The 14,276-nt window shown below is 33.9% G+C and overlaps 1 protein-coding gene across 5 annotated transcripts in view; it reads left to right on the top strand.

Annotated features, from left to right (window-relative positions):
• The window catches only part of TRAK2 (trafficking kinesin protein 2), a 57,600-nt gene that overhangs the window by 23,801 nt on the left and 19,523 nt on the right, over window positions 1-14,276 (top strand). For 2 of the 5 annotated variants that reach the window (XM_063099389.1, XM_063098521.1), the window contains exons 2-6: window positions 992-1,276; window positions 1,553-1,639; window positions 7,116-7,310; window positions 11,751-11,827; window positions 13,824-13,940. In XM_063099389.1, coding sequence (XP_062955459.1) covers window positions 1,186-1,276; window positions 1,553-1,639; window positions 7,116-7,310; window positions 11,751-11,827; window positions 13,824-13,940 — 567 coding nt within the window. In that variant the 5' untranslated portion in view covers window positions 992-1,185. The remainder of the gene's footprint in view (window positions 1-991; window positions 1,277-1,552; window positions 1,640-7,115; window positions 7,311-11,750; window positions 11,828-13,823; window positions 13,941-14,276) is intronic. The other 3 variants (XM_063100210.1, XM_063101466.1, XM_063100998.1) reach the window with 3 other exon arrangements.

Here is a 14,276-nt window from a genome sequence, read left to right as displayed (position 1 = left end):
CTTAATGTTTTTGTTCATCTAGAGGGTGAAAATATTTTTTGTTAATATTTTTATTTATTTTAATTATAAGTGAAGTTGAGCATCTTTCATATCCGAGGTTCTCAGCTGAGGGCAATTTTGCCCCTCAGGGGACATTTAGCAATGTCCAGAGACATTTTTTACTGTTATAACTGGGGGAGGGTCTGGGAACTAACACCTAGTGGGTAAAGGAAAGAGATGCTGCTAAATATCCTGCAAAGCACAGCACAGTTTTATCTAGCCCAAAATGTCAATAGTGTCAGGGCTGAGAAATGCTGTTTTATATTATTTCATTTCATCTCCTTTGTTGGTTTATTTTCTGTAATTCTTGAGTTATTTTATTGGTTGCTTTCGGGTTTATAGTATATCTTTTAAAATTGTCTCTATTGTCAAGCAATATATTACTATTATGCTATTATAACAGTATACTTCCTTTTTTTCCCCCTTCTAGCCTCTGTGCTGTTGTAATACATTTTACTTTACAGATCCCAAAATATGTTATTAGCCTACTTTAAATAGTCGATCATCTTTAAGACATTTTTGAACAGCTATATTGAAATACAATTAACGTACATTAAATTGCGTTTTTCAAGGGTACAATTTGATCCCTTTTGACGTACATATGCTCTTGTGAAACCATAACCACAATCAAAATAATGAACATTCATCATTCCCAAACTTTTCTCCTGCCATTAAGTAATTTCTCCCCTAACCCCAGGCAGCCACTGATCTGCTTTCTGTCGCTGTAGATAAGTTAACATTTTCTAGAATTTTATATAAATGAAATCATAAACTATGTAGTCTTTTTTTTTTTTGTCTGACTTTCTTTCTTCCAGCATAATTATTTTGAGATTTATCCATGTTGTGTGTATCATTAGAAAAACATTTTTAATGACACACAGTCCAGGTAATTGGATTCCTGTCATTAAAGAGCATGATGAATTATAGTCACTTGATGTGTTCTTTGTTTTAGGTCATGACTGTCCAAGGTATGATAATCACATGAATGCTCATTGCTGCAGATGTCATTTGACTCAGAGAAAATCTGTCTAAAAGAAAATATCCATACTACCAGATCTGTTTCTTTTTCGAATGGCTTGATGGATCTTCTTTACTCTGATTTATGCCAAAGCTGTCCATCTCAACCAAAGCAAGAAAGGATCCTGCATGAGTCAATCCCAGAATGCCATTTTTATATCATCAACAGGTGAAGAAAACCTCATGAATAGCAATCACAGAGACTCGGAGAGCATCACTGGTGAGTCCAGTATAATAAATATTAAAGTGCTATTGCTGACAGGATAAAATGCAAAAACTGCAGTCCGGTGTGTGTGACCTACCATGATGAAACCTCAGCCTCCCTTTCCAGCCTAGTCTCTTCAGAGACAAACTGAATTAATCTCTCCATCCCCTGGTCTCTTATCATATTATCACACTCTGCCTTGTGTGCTGTTCCTTATTTATGTCTGATTCCCCTATACCCTGTGAGCCCCTGGTGAACAGAAACAACATCATGCTCATCTTATCTCCACAGGGCAAGGGCAGAGTTACTTGTGTTTGTCTACCCAGCAGGCACCTGACAGCAGTTCCTGGCACACAAGAGGCTCATGGGACTTACAGGGTATACAAACATAATGCCTCTCCCTCAAGACTAAATCAAAAAAACCCTGACTGAACAGAACTGAGGTTACCAGAGGTGGGAAGGTGGGAGGTGGGGAGGGGTAAGGGAGGAATTGGTAAAGGACCATGAAAATCTATTACATTGTATAATGTTGAATATACTAATTATCTTGATTTGAACATCGCAAATTGCACACAGGTATTGATAGTCAATGCTGTACCCCACATATATGTATCCACTATGTTCCAATAATAAATAAATAATTAATTAAAGCTCTGACCACTCAAAGTTTTTCTGAACTTTGTTCTAAAATTTATTTGCCTATAAAACCTAACTTTTATGGCTATTTATAGACTTATCTCAGTTTGAATATTCATTTTTACTGAAGATGTACTAATATATTTAAATATAGGGTGTTGCTACAAAACCAATTGGGGATGTTATATAGTTAATGCATAGTACCATTTTTCTAAAAATCTGAAAAATTCTGAATTCTGAAACCCATCCAAACGCAAAGTTGTTGTTGTTGTTTTAATTCAGCTTTATTGAGGTAACTTTATTAAGTTTTATAATAAAATGCACCTATTTTAAGTGAGTACTTTGAGTTTTGACAAATATATACACTCATGTAACCACGAGTACAATCAAGTTATGGAACATCATCCCACAAAAGTTACCCCGGACCCAGATCGGCCCACCCCTCGCCTCTGGCTCCAAAAGCAACCACCAATCTGCTTTCTGCCAGTGAAGATTAAATTAGATTATTCTAGAATTTCACATAAATTGAATATGTCTTTTGTATCTGGCTTTTGTGCAGCAAAATGTTTTTGAGATTTATCCACTTGTGGTAAGTGTCAGTAGTTCATTTGTTTTTATTGCCAAGTTTCAACTACTCACCTCTGTTACTGTAGCAGAAAAACACCTGTAGACAATACATAAAGGAATGAGTGTGATAGTGTTCCAAAAAACCTTGATTTACAAAACCAAGCAGAGTCGCCTGTGGGTTGTAGTTTGCTGACCTCTGTTTTATATCATCAGCACTTGGTAATGTCAGTGTTTTTGATTTTAACCATTCTGGTAGGTGTATACTGTTATCTCTTTGTGGTTTTAACTTATAGTTCCCTAATGGCTAGTGATATTGAGCATCTTTTCACGTGCTTATTGGCCATTTCTAGATCTTATTTTGAGTTATCTATTCAAATCATTTGCCCATATCTTAATTTGTCTTACTATTGAATTGTAAGTGTTCTTTATGTGTTCTAGATATGTCTTTTTTTAGATAAATGGATTGCAAATATTTTCTCCCAGACTGTGTGGCTTGTCTTTTCACCTTCTTAATGGTGTCTTTTGAAGAGCAGAAGTTCTAAATTCTGGCAAGTCCAGTTTATCAATTTTTGCTTTTATATGTCATTTTTTGTGTCATTTCTAAGAAATCTTTGCATATCAACCTCATAAAGATTTTTTCCTCTGTTTTCTTTTTAAAGTTTTATAGTTTTTGCTTTTACATTTAGGTCAGTGGTCCACTTTATAGTTAATTTTGACTATGGAATGAGTTTAGGGTCCAGGTTTTGTGGTTTGGGTTTTTTTTTTTTTTTTTTCCAATCAAATATTTAGTTGTTTCTGTACCATTTGTTGAAAATACTATCTTTACCCCTATAGAATTACCTTGGTAATTTCATTGAAAATCGATGTGTGAGTCTATTTCTGGACTCTATTCTTTTCCTTTAATCTCTAAGTTTATCCTTACAGAAATACCACATTGTTTTGATTACTGTAACTCTACAGTAAATCTTGAAATTAGGTAATATAAATTCTCCAAATTTTCTTCTTTTTCAAAAAATGTGGCCATTCTAGATCTTTCACATTCTATGTTAATTTTAGAATCAGCTTATCAATTTATACCGAAAAAGAGTGCTGGAATTTTGAAGGAATTACATAAACTCTGTAGAGAATTGACATCTTAAAAACATTCAGTCTTCTAATCTGTGTACTTGATATATCTGTCCGTTTATTTTGGTCATCTTTAATTTCTGTGGACAGTATTTTGTAATTTTTATTGTACAGATTTTGCACATTTTATTAAATTTAATCTTAAGTATTTATGTATTTAAATGGCATTGTTTATTTAACTTTGTTCTCCAACTGTTTATTACTAATATATAGAAATGAAATTGATTTTTTAATATTGACATTGTATTCCACAACTTCACTTAGCTTACTTATTAGTTTTAGTAACTTTCTGGTAGATTCCTTAGAATTTTCTGCATAGATCATAATGTCTGCAAATGGAAAATTTTACATATTCTTTTTCAATATAGGTGCCTTTTATTTCATTTTCTTGCCTATTAAATGAGACAGGATCTCAGTACATTATTAAATAAAATTAATAAGAGCAAACATTCTTGTCGTATTTCCATCATAGAAGAAAAGTTATAGTCTTTCATTATTGAGTCTCTTAAGAATGCTGTTTATCAAATTGAGAAGGTGTCCTCCTCTTACAAATTGGATTAGAAGTTTTTATCATGAATAGGTATTGAATTTTATCAAATGCCTATTCTGCATTGGTTGAAATGTTCATATGATTTGTCTTTCTTAGTCTGTTAGTGTGATGAATTCTGTTGATTTATTTTTGAATTTTAAACCAACTTTGTGTTCCTGGGAAAAACTCCACTTAGTCATGATGTATTGTCTTTTTTATATATTGCAGATTTGATTTACTAATGTTTTGTTGGGGGGGAGGTGTGTGTGTGTTTGTGTCCATGTCCCAGTCTCATTCATGAAGACTATTGGTTTGTTGTTTTTTTGCAGTGTCTTTGCTTGATTTTAATATTGAGGTAATGCTGGCCTCATAAAATGAGTTGTGAAGTATTCCCTCAGTGGTATTTAGAAAGAGTTTGTGTAGAACTGTTATCATAGCATTTCCATCCTTTTACTTTTAACTTATCTGAATCTTTACACTTAAAGGACATCTCCTACAGACAATGTGTATTTATTAGGTCTTTTTTTTTTTTTAATGCAGTTTGACAATGTCTACTTTCTAATTGGAGTGTTTAGACCATTTACTCTTAATGTAATTATCATTTTAGGTGAGTCTACTGTGTTCCTATTCGTTTTCTGTTTGTTCCATTGGTTCTTTCTTCCTTTTTTCTTTGTTTTCCTTTCTTTAAATTGATTATTCTTTTTTTTTAAGATTTCATTTTAATTTCACTGTTGGCTTATTAGTTATACCGCTTATTTTCCTCAGTGGTTGCTCTAGGTTGCAATATGTATCTTTAACTTATCACAACCTATCTTCAAATAACATTATACTATTTCATAAAATGACACCTTTAAAATAGTATTTTTCCATTTCCCCTTACCATCCCATGTATTAATGTTGCCATACCTTTTACATCTACATATGCAACATATATAATATATTGTTATTATTTTTGCTTTAAACAGTCCACTATAAATTAAATTATGAGAATAAAAGTCTTATGTATTACCCACAGATTTACTATTTCTGTCACTGTTCATTTCTTTTTGTAGATTAAAGTTTCCACCTGGTATCCTTTTTGCCTCCTTGTATTTGACTTATTAAATTGTCATTGTTAAGTTAAGGTCATGTAGTAGAAATTTACTCTTTTAAGGTTTGTTTTCCTAAACTGCACTTTGTTATTATCTGCTAGACTTAGGGCATTATTTCTTTATGCTACCCACAAAGGAAATACCAGATCTATTAAAAAAGTGAGAGGGTTGACATGACGTCCTGTTTTTTCCCTATTTTAAGCCACAAGTATTTTAAGCCTGTTAAAAGGGATAACTCTTCTTTTTTTGGAAACCTAGGAGGTGTCAAGAGATGGACTGAATTGGGAGCAGGAGGCCAGCCAAGTTCAGAGCCCTGGGAGGAGCAGGGATGTTGCAAGTGTGCATGTGACAGAGTAGCGATATGAATGGTATTGCGTACCTAGGGTCTGCCAAGTATTACCCTACTTGCCTTAACTGGTTGTTATTTTATTTACTTCTTACTACTCCTGTGTGGTAGGTGATTCTCTTTATTTTACAAATTAGGGAAATTAAGGCTCAATAAGGATAAATCAAGTGTCTGATATCCCATAGCTAATGAGTGAAGGAGTCAGATTTAGAAGTTAGGTCTGATGTCAAAAGAATGAATTAATATTGGAGGAATTAGGAGATATATAGGACTAATATGGTATGTTAAAGACATGATATGTAGGAACTTGCCTTCTAGAACAAATGGTCAGTCTTTGTCCTCTAAGTAATTGGGCAGATAGCAGGAAGAGATGGTCCTGTGGTCAAGCGGGCACAGTGCTGGATAGGAAATCAGGACACAAGTCTAGTCGTCCTCAGCAAGTCACGTACCTTTAAGTCTCAGTTTCCTTACCTAGGAGACAAGATTAGATGGTTTCTAAAGTGACTTTCGCCTTTAATATTCTATAATTATTTAGATGTTGTAGTGACCTTAGCTTTCTTGATTTCTAGGTCTAAAAACTCAATAGTAAAGCATTAATAAATGTAGCTAACATTTAGAGAGTACCTCCACGGTGTGCCAGTCATTATACTAAATATAAGTATTTTTCCTGCATTTATCTCACTTAATTCCTACAACAATCGTGGAGGTAAGTACCAGATACTATCACCTTCTCTATTTTACAGATGAGGAAACTAAGACTGAAAGTTAAGTAACTTACCCAGTGTTACATTATGGTTTGTGCAGAGCCAAGACTCATATTAAGGACTAACTTACAAGTCAATGTTCTTTATTACTATATCTTACTAAATTTATATTATGTGAAGACTAGAGATTTTTAGGAGAAAACTCTCTTTTTCCTCCTTTTTCAGATTTTCTTCTAACATATTTAGGACTTTAAATGTATCACATCATTAAAATAAAAGTGATACTTATTTCAGCGCCAGCGCTCAGTAAATGCTAATGCTTTATTTTTAAGTTACTAGCTATTGTGAGAATACACTAAAATGTTATTTATCCAGATTTTGAAGAATCCTCCCACAGAGTTCAAATTTTTTTATTAAAGAATATGTAATGTTGTCCCTTTTTGAACTGGCTGTTTTTTGCTAGTTGTTTTGTGTTGCTTTCTCCCCCGAGCACATAACTTGAGATCAGGCCTGTTTTAAACAGTATTAAATAGATTGATAAAAAGGAAATTAGAAATTTGTTCAATATCTTTTTAAACTTTTAAAAACATAGTTAAATTCACTAAGCAGTGTGTTTTTAGATGGTATATAATTAAAATTGGTGGTATCATTTTTACTTTAGAAGTTCTCTTATTAAAGAAACCTAGAGAAAGAGCAACTGTAGAACCAGGATGTATTCATAAAAATCAGCAGAGAAATGATCTTGTGTAATGTTTCTTTGGTTGTCCTGCTTTCACAAAACTGAGTTCACCAATTTTCTGTGTAACCTAGTAAATGGAAATATATTAGATTCATTTACATGGACTCTCCTTTTTAGATGTCTGCTCCAATGAGGATCTCCCTGAAGTTGAGCTGGTCAGTCTACTAGAAGAGCAGCTACCACAGTACAAGCTAAGAGTAGACTCTCTTTTTCTGTATGAAAATCAAGACTGGACTCAGTCCCCACACCAGCAGCAACATGCATCTGATGACCTCTCTCCAGTCCTTGCTGAAGAAACTTTCCGTTATATGAGTAAGTATTTTTACCCTTTTTAGAGTTTGTCCATTGAAATAAAAAACATGGGTATCTTAGCATTGACTTTTAAAACATTTGACATGTGGTAGCTATTGTTCAGTGTATACCTACTTTAACTTGAAATGGTTTACAAGAAGGAGATGATTCTGTTATGTATGAAAACAGAAAGATTGTTATCCTTATGACTTTGAATGTCCATTGTTGCAAGCATACTTAGATATTTCCATTTCCTCTGTCTCTTACTTGCTATTTTCCCACTGAGTACAGAAGGGAACTTTTAAAAAAGTAGTGAAATTATTTAAAATTTTAATATCCCTTTATATCTCTCAACATTTATTATCCCAATAGTTTGGTATCCTGTGCTTTTCAACTCTCATCTTCCCTAACAAACACAGTCACAGGTATTATGTCAGTCATTAAGAAGCATAGTTCTTAGATACAGAGTTTTAATAATACCAAGGAGAAATAAATGTATGTTATGTAGTAGTCTTTATTATTTACTTAAGTATTCATAGAGAATATTTCAGTGAGAGGCTAAGTGAGATTTGTTCTTAAAGGAGGTCTGCTTTACACCAAATTGTTAGAAATGACAAAATTAAATAGAGGGATTTTTAAACTTTGAAGTATGGAGATCTCTTTGCATTTGACCTCATTCCAAAAACCTTCATTAAAACTGAGCATTTTTTTTAATAGTTTTTAAATGTTTTTTGAAAATGTGTGCACAGTAGCTGTTAGAGTATATAACAAAAGTCTGTGAGTTCAGCATCGATATGTTATGAAATTCTTTGAATTTGAATTAGATAAAAGATTGCATCAGGTACTAGACATTTTCCCAGTGAATACTTCAGTGTTTTTAATGCCAGATTGTCGCTAGCAAATGATTGTTGTGAAATACTCAATTCACAAAGTCACTTTCTCTCATATAACACATAAAAAATAGAAAGAGCTTTGAGAAGAAAATAGTGATTTGGAAGGAAACGTGGGCAGCATTTGGAATTGGGAGCCTATCTCACATGAATGTTGGGCCAGGAGGGTAATTCTCTATAGTCACCCAAACCAGAAAGAGATTGTTTACTTTTAAAATAGAATGCTTGAGAGCATTGAGTGTGTCCAAAAATAATTTCATCCCAGTTCCTGCCACACACATACAAAGTTTAAAGTGCTCAAAGAGTGCTTTGCCAATGACTGACATCTCTCTGGCAATTGAACTGGCCCAGCCTTTGGGAGTTTAGTAGTATGTAGGCCGATTCAAATAAAACATAAGAATTGGAGAATTCTGGTTGCACTATCTAACTTCTTTCCATAATAAATATTTAAACATTTTAAAATTCATTTTTGCTTTTTTGAAACCTCCTAACAAAAGATGCTATTTGATTGCAAAGATAATATTTGTTCTTCATGGAAAATTAATAAAAAACTGAAAAAACTGAAGAGAAAACAGCAGATCAACCATAATCCCTACTCAGGGATAACCACTATTAACATTTTAATGTATATCTTTCTAGCCTCTCTTATATAAAGATATGTATAGATATGAACACAATTTAAAAAGCAAAATTGGGATATATGCTGTTTTATAGCATTCATCCACAGATGTATATTCTGTTATTTCATTAGATAAGGGTTTTTTGATGTTCTTAATGGGGCTGTGGTAGAAATAGCAGCATGGTAGAAAGAGCCCATTACTGGGCTCTTCCATTACCTGAGGTTGTTTTTTTTTTTAAATGACCTTGTGAGATGGGCCTGTTATCATCTTTATAATAAAAATACCAGCTTTGCCACTATTTGCTTCCTTGTGGTCTTGGACATGTCACATAATTTCTCTCACAGAAGATTCATCATACAAGAAAATGAGATCATTAAACTAGATAACTCTTAAGGTTCAGCTTTGAATTTTTATACTATGACAGATGGTAAGCATTTATGAGAAATATATTTTCATTTCTCCTCACTAAACATTTCTTTACTGTATTACTGTGTCCTTCATTTTCTTCTTTCCCCTTCATCATGTAAGACTTGTTGGGCCAACCCCGTGGCTCACTCGGGAGAGTGCGGCGCTGGGAGCGCAGCAGTGCTCCCGCCGCGGGTTCGGGTCCTATTTAGGGATGACGGGTGCGCTCACTGGCTGAGCACGGTGCGGCCGGTCAAAAAAAGGACAAAAAAAAAAAAAAAAAAAGACTTATGGTTCACAGTTGTTTATTACATCCTTAACTTACTGGTTTTACTTGAAGTTAAATCTGCCACTTCATCTTGAACTCCAGTTAATCATGTAATATAAGCTATGTCATGTATGTTTTAAATTAGTTACATAAAAACTATTTTTAACTCAGTCTCTAGGATTCCTGGTTATTGCTTTGGGTATTAACCCTTGATTGGCAGTTTTCATCCCTGGCTCCACATCAGCACACCTGGGAATCTTCTATATACCTAGGACTTCTCCAAATCAATTAAGTCAGAATCTGGAGTTGAGAACCACTGCTCTAGATTGCATTTGGTTTTGCAACCATTGGCTAGTTTTCTGTATTTAGTTTAGAGCATAAATATATTGATTTGATTTTTCTCCCCTAATTTTGTTATTGCAACCAGAAGTAGAGGAGAGCACTCACTGTAAGTATCTACCTTAAATTTTTAATCCTTTGTTCCTGCTCTGCTACTAAGTTAAATTGTGTCTATTCCTTAGGCCCAAAAGCCTGTTTCCCTTCTCACTGTGGTTAAATTATGGAGCCAGTTTCTCTACTTGTAAATATAAATTCTTTTGGAGTAAAAATATTTATTTCTAAATTTTTTTTAAAGTTTTTGTATTTTCAGTGTAAATCTTTTTCAGCTATCTCCTGATACCATCAACCCAGCACTTTGTTTTACTTTTAACTAGGATTAAGACTGCTATTAATAATTAAGGTGTAGGTAATAATTAAGGTGTAGATTTATTTTATGCAGTGGTGCTGGGAAGGAAAATAAAAATCTCAGATAAAAGTAAAGCATATCTAATGGTGTCCCTACATACCTAGTTTTTTGGGCATCCTAAAGTGTAAGATAGGACTAAGGAAATACAAATGACTTAAATCATAATATCTACTGCTGACTCAGTGAATTATTTACAGAGAATTTAAAACAGGACCATTTCATACATACCAGTTGTGTTTAAGGAGTAGTAACTGTAAACAGTTGTATGACACTAGCAGTTTATTGAATACTTCATTACTCAGTAGATTATCATACGAGGGTACTTCAAAAAGTATATGGGAAAATAAAAGATAATATGAATCTTTCTGTAAACTTTTTGAATTACACTCATATTTGATCCTCCTAATGACCTTGTGAGATGAGTGTTATCACCTCTATATTATAAATATGGGATCTGAATCTCAGAAGGATTAAGTGATTTGTTCTAGCTCACTAAAACACATGAATTCAACTTTTCTGCTCCAAAGCCACTGTCCTTTTCACATTTCAAGGTAAACTAATTATAAAATCAGTCTAAGTCAAACACAAATCCATGCACAGAAGTAACATGTCATGTAGTACATTCAAAGTCAAAAGATCCCTCTTTTGTTATGCATCATTACTTTTAAAAGGTACTGCTTAGTGTGACTGTGGAATCAGTGGAATCATGTTTCTCTGTTGAGCTAAATTATCCAGGTGCATCGACAATTCCTGAACTTGTGAAGTGTAGAAATCCTGGGCTTGAATTATACAATAATAGAATAGCATAGAATTTATTTTATAGCAGAGGCCTAGATTTGATGGTTATCATACAGATAAAGGGTTTTTAATTAAACTTAAAAGGACTATGGTTTATAACAGAATTATAAAATATCCTACAAGTCCTATTTGATCCTAGATGGTCATGGTAAATAGATAGATGGACAGAGGGGTGGAGAGAGGGATGGATGGTGATTGTAGCAGAATTCTAATTAAATTCCTTTATAACTACATAACCCCTCAGTAACTTCAGTTTAGATTAGGGTATAAAGCAGTTGGTAACTTAATTCATTCTTCCACCCAACATTCTCAAATGTGAGTGGGATAAACTTTTTATCTTGGGAGGGTGGGTGAGGGGGGAATAGTCAAGAAGTAACTGTCACATGCATGTATTGAAACAACATACTGTACCCCACAAATATGTTCAAGTAAATGTTAAAATATTTTGAATAAAAAAACACACACAAAAAAGACATGACTGTATTGTGATCATTCGATACTTTCTTACTTCATTGTATGATGTATCTTTGTAATTTATTGGTTGATTTCCTGAGTGTCCAATACGTAAAATATCTCTTTCTTTTTCTTTTTTCACATACATCATTATTTTCCTAAATGACTTTTTCTAAAATCCTGGGGTTTTTGTTGTTGTCATTGTTATCTTTCAATCCTTATGAATATTTTAAATTTTCTGCTATTTCTAAAGTTATAAACAGCTGTTTTTATCTCTCTTAGTTTTAGGCACAGACAGGGTGGAGCAGATGACCAAAACTTACAATGACGTTGACATGGTTACACATCTCTTGGCAGAGGTAGGAATATGTCTTTTTTTCCTCTGGTAGAAAAAGCTTAAACTTGAAGATCATTTGGAATCTATCAAATCTACACATAAAATGAAAAAGTATGTTGTCTGTACTTTGGATTATTTTGTATAAAGGTGTTACGGCTGGAACAACTGGCATACCAATTGGCATACAGAATGGATCTTAAAGTATATTGTTGTGAAGTTACAGATGATTTATTTATTTATTTAAATGGTTCTGGTTGACCTACCTGTCCTAGAAAAGCACTAATCATTTTTTAAAAATTGTTTTTAAATAATCCCTGCTGTTACTCACCCTGGAACAAAGTCACCCTTTCAAGGAGTAGCTCCACTGCAACTCAACACCTGCAATTTGGAACATCTCCCCTTTTTACTTTCAGTTTGATGTATTATTTGAGCTTACTTTGTCCATGGCATTTTTATTTTTTTAATTTTATTTGTTTATTTATTTATTTAAATTTTTTTTGGCTGCTGGCCAATTGCCAGTCAATACAGGTCTCCCATTGTACCTCAGTTTCAGTTGATCTTTTGGAAAACTGTCTTTCTCTTTAATGCACCCTTCTCCCATCTCCCCCCACCCCATCAACAGAATGAGTACTATGGATGCCACTTAACCTGTATTTAAAACGATATAAGTGAGACTTGAAAATTAGGAGATAAACCCTCCCATCTATTTTCATATGCAATGGAGAGAAAGGATAGACACTTAATTTTATTTATATAGTGATTAATGTAAGTGAAACCCATACTTATATGTATAAGGCAGTGTATTAGTCTTACAGCAAAATATCTGGAACTGGGTGATTTGTAAGAAAACAAAATTTATTGCTTACAGTTTCAGAGACTGGGAAGTCCAAAGTCTAGGGAACACACTTGGTGAAGGCCTTGGTGGCACCAGTGACCCAGGGGTCTCACATGGCAGAAGACTGCAGAGAGAGAAAGAGACTATCTTCTCATGTGCTCTTCTTTTAAAGCCCTCAGAACCATGCCCCTGACCACCATTATTAATCCTTCACTGCAACATGGTCCTACAGTCTAATCACTTCCTCAAGACTGCACCTTTTAATTATGTAATAGGATTTCCCACTGTCTTAACACGGTCACAGTGGGGGTCAACTTTTGGAGGGATAATCCAAGGCAGGCAGTTATTAATATATATATTATATATATATATGTGTGTGTAATTTTTTAATAAATATAGATTTATTACTGTCCTCACCACTGCCACACAGATGGGATTCCTGTGCACTTGCTAAGTATCACCATCTACCCAGAAAGAAGAACTCTGTGTAGAAGCCTGTTGCTTGGCTTTTCTACAGGCCTCCCTGCATCATTACCACCAACTTCTTTGGATTCCCTACTTTTTTATACTCTAGGCAGAACCCTGTAGCCTCAAAACTTCCAGACTTTTATCCCATTTTTTTATTTTATATCATATCATTCTTGCATCAGTTGGCAACAAGGCACTTGGCTCACTTTCCTCTAAACTGCTGGTTCTGAGTGTGTATAAGCTTTGCCCTAATGAAACTGTTTGCAACTTACCTACCTGATTCCCATATCTCAAATATCTAATTCTGTATCATTACCATGCTTGATAGAGAAATGCATTCAACTAGTATTTGTTGTGTAGGCTTTTACTGTGTTTCAGGTCCCATCATTTTAAAGACTATGTTGATTTTGTAATTCCACAAAATTGTAAAAGGTTGGGTTGCTGGGCCCTTATTTACTAGGATGATCAGTAAATCTCACTTGATATCAAGAAAAGAGATGTCCTCTTCTTGCATTTGTAACTGTGGTGGTCATGCATTTGACCAACATTATTAAACACTACCTGTATTCATTTGTGTTCATTTGGGCATTAAAATGAAACTTGATGCTTTCTAGGACATTGCTTTTGAGTTTAGCAAAATTGACTGCAGAATTTTCTAAATGGCCATTTAATTTTATTTATACCCAAAGAAAAGTTGTATTTGGTATTTTAACAGAGGGATCGTGATCTGGAGCTAGCTGCTAGAATTGGACAAGCTCTCTTAAAGCGGAACCATGTCTTGTCTGAGCAGAATGAAGCCCTGGAGGAGCAATTGGGACAAGCCTTTGATCAAGTAAGTCTTTGATCAAATATATGCAGCATGAAATAATTAAGTCTTGTGCAGTGGAGAAATTTATTTTCCTGGGAGTCCTTGAAATGATAACTGTAGGTAAATAACACCAGAACCTGTTGACTTTGTTCGCAACCATTGAACTAACCAGTAGAAAAATGAAATGTTATTGTATAGAAGAGCATTAGTGTGACTCAACCTTAAGTCAGTTTAAAGCCTATATTCAGTATTTGTAGTATCTCTGGCAGCCTGTTTAAATTCTAAGACTATTCTCACTCCTTTGTGTGGACTTTGGGTATAATCTTATCTTAAATTTAATTTTTAAAAAATACATGCCCA

This window comes from Cynocephalus volans, chromosome 1 (genome assembly GCF_027409185.1).
Source record: "Cynocephalus volans isolate mCynVol1 chromosome 1, mCynVol1.pri, whole genome shotgun sequence".
In the NCBI taxonomy this organism is placed as follows: Eukaryota; Metazoa; Chordata; class Mammalia; order Dermoptera; family Cynocephalidae; genus Cynocephalus; species Cynocephalus volans.
Note: the sequence above shows the minus strand (reverse complement) of the source record. Positions and strands in the feature narration are given on the sequence as shown.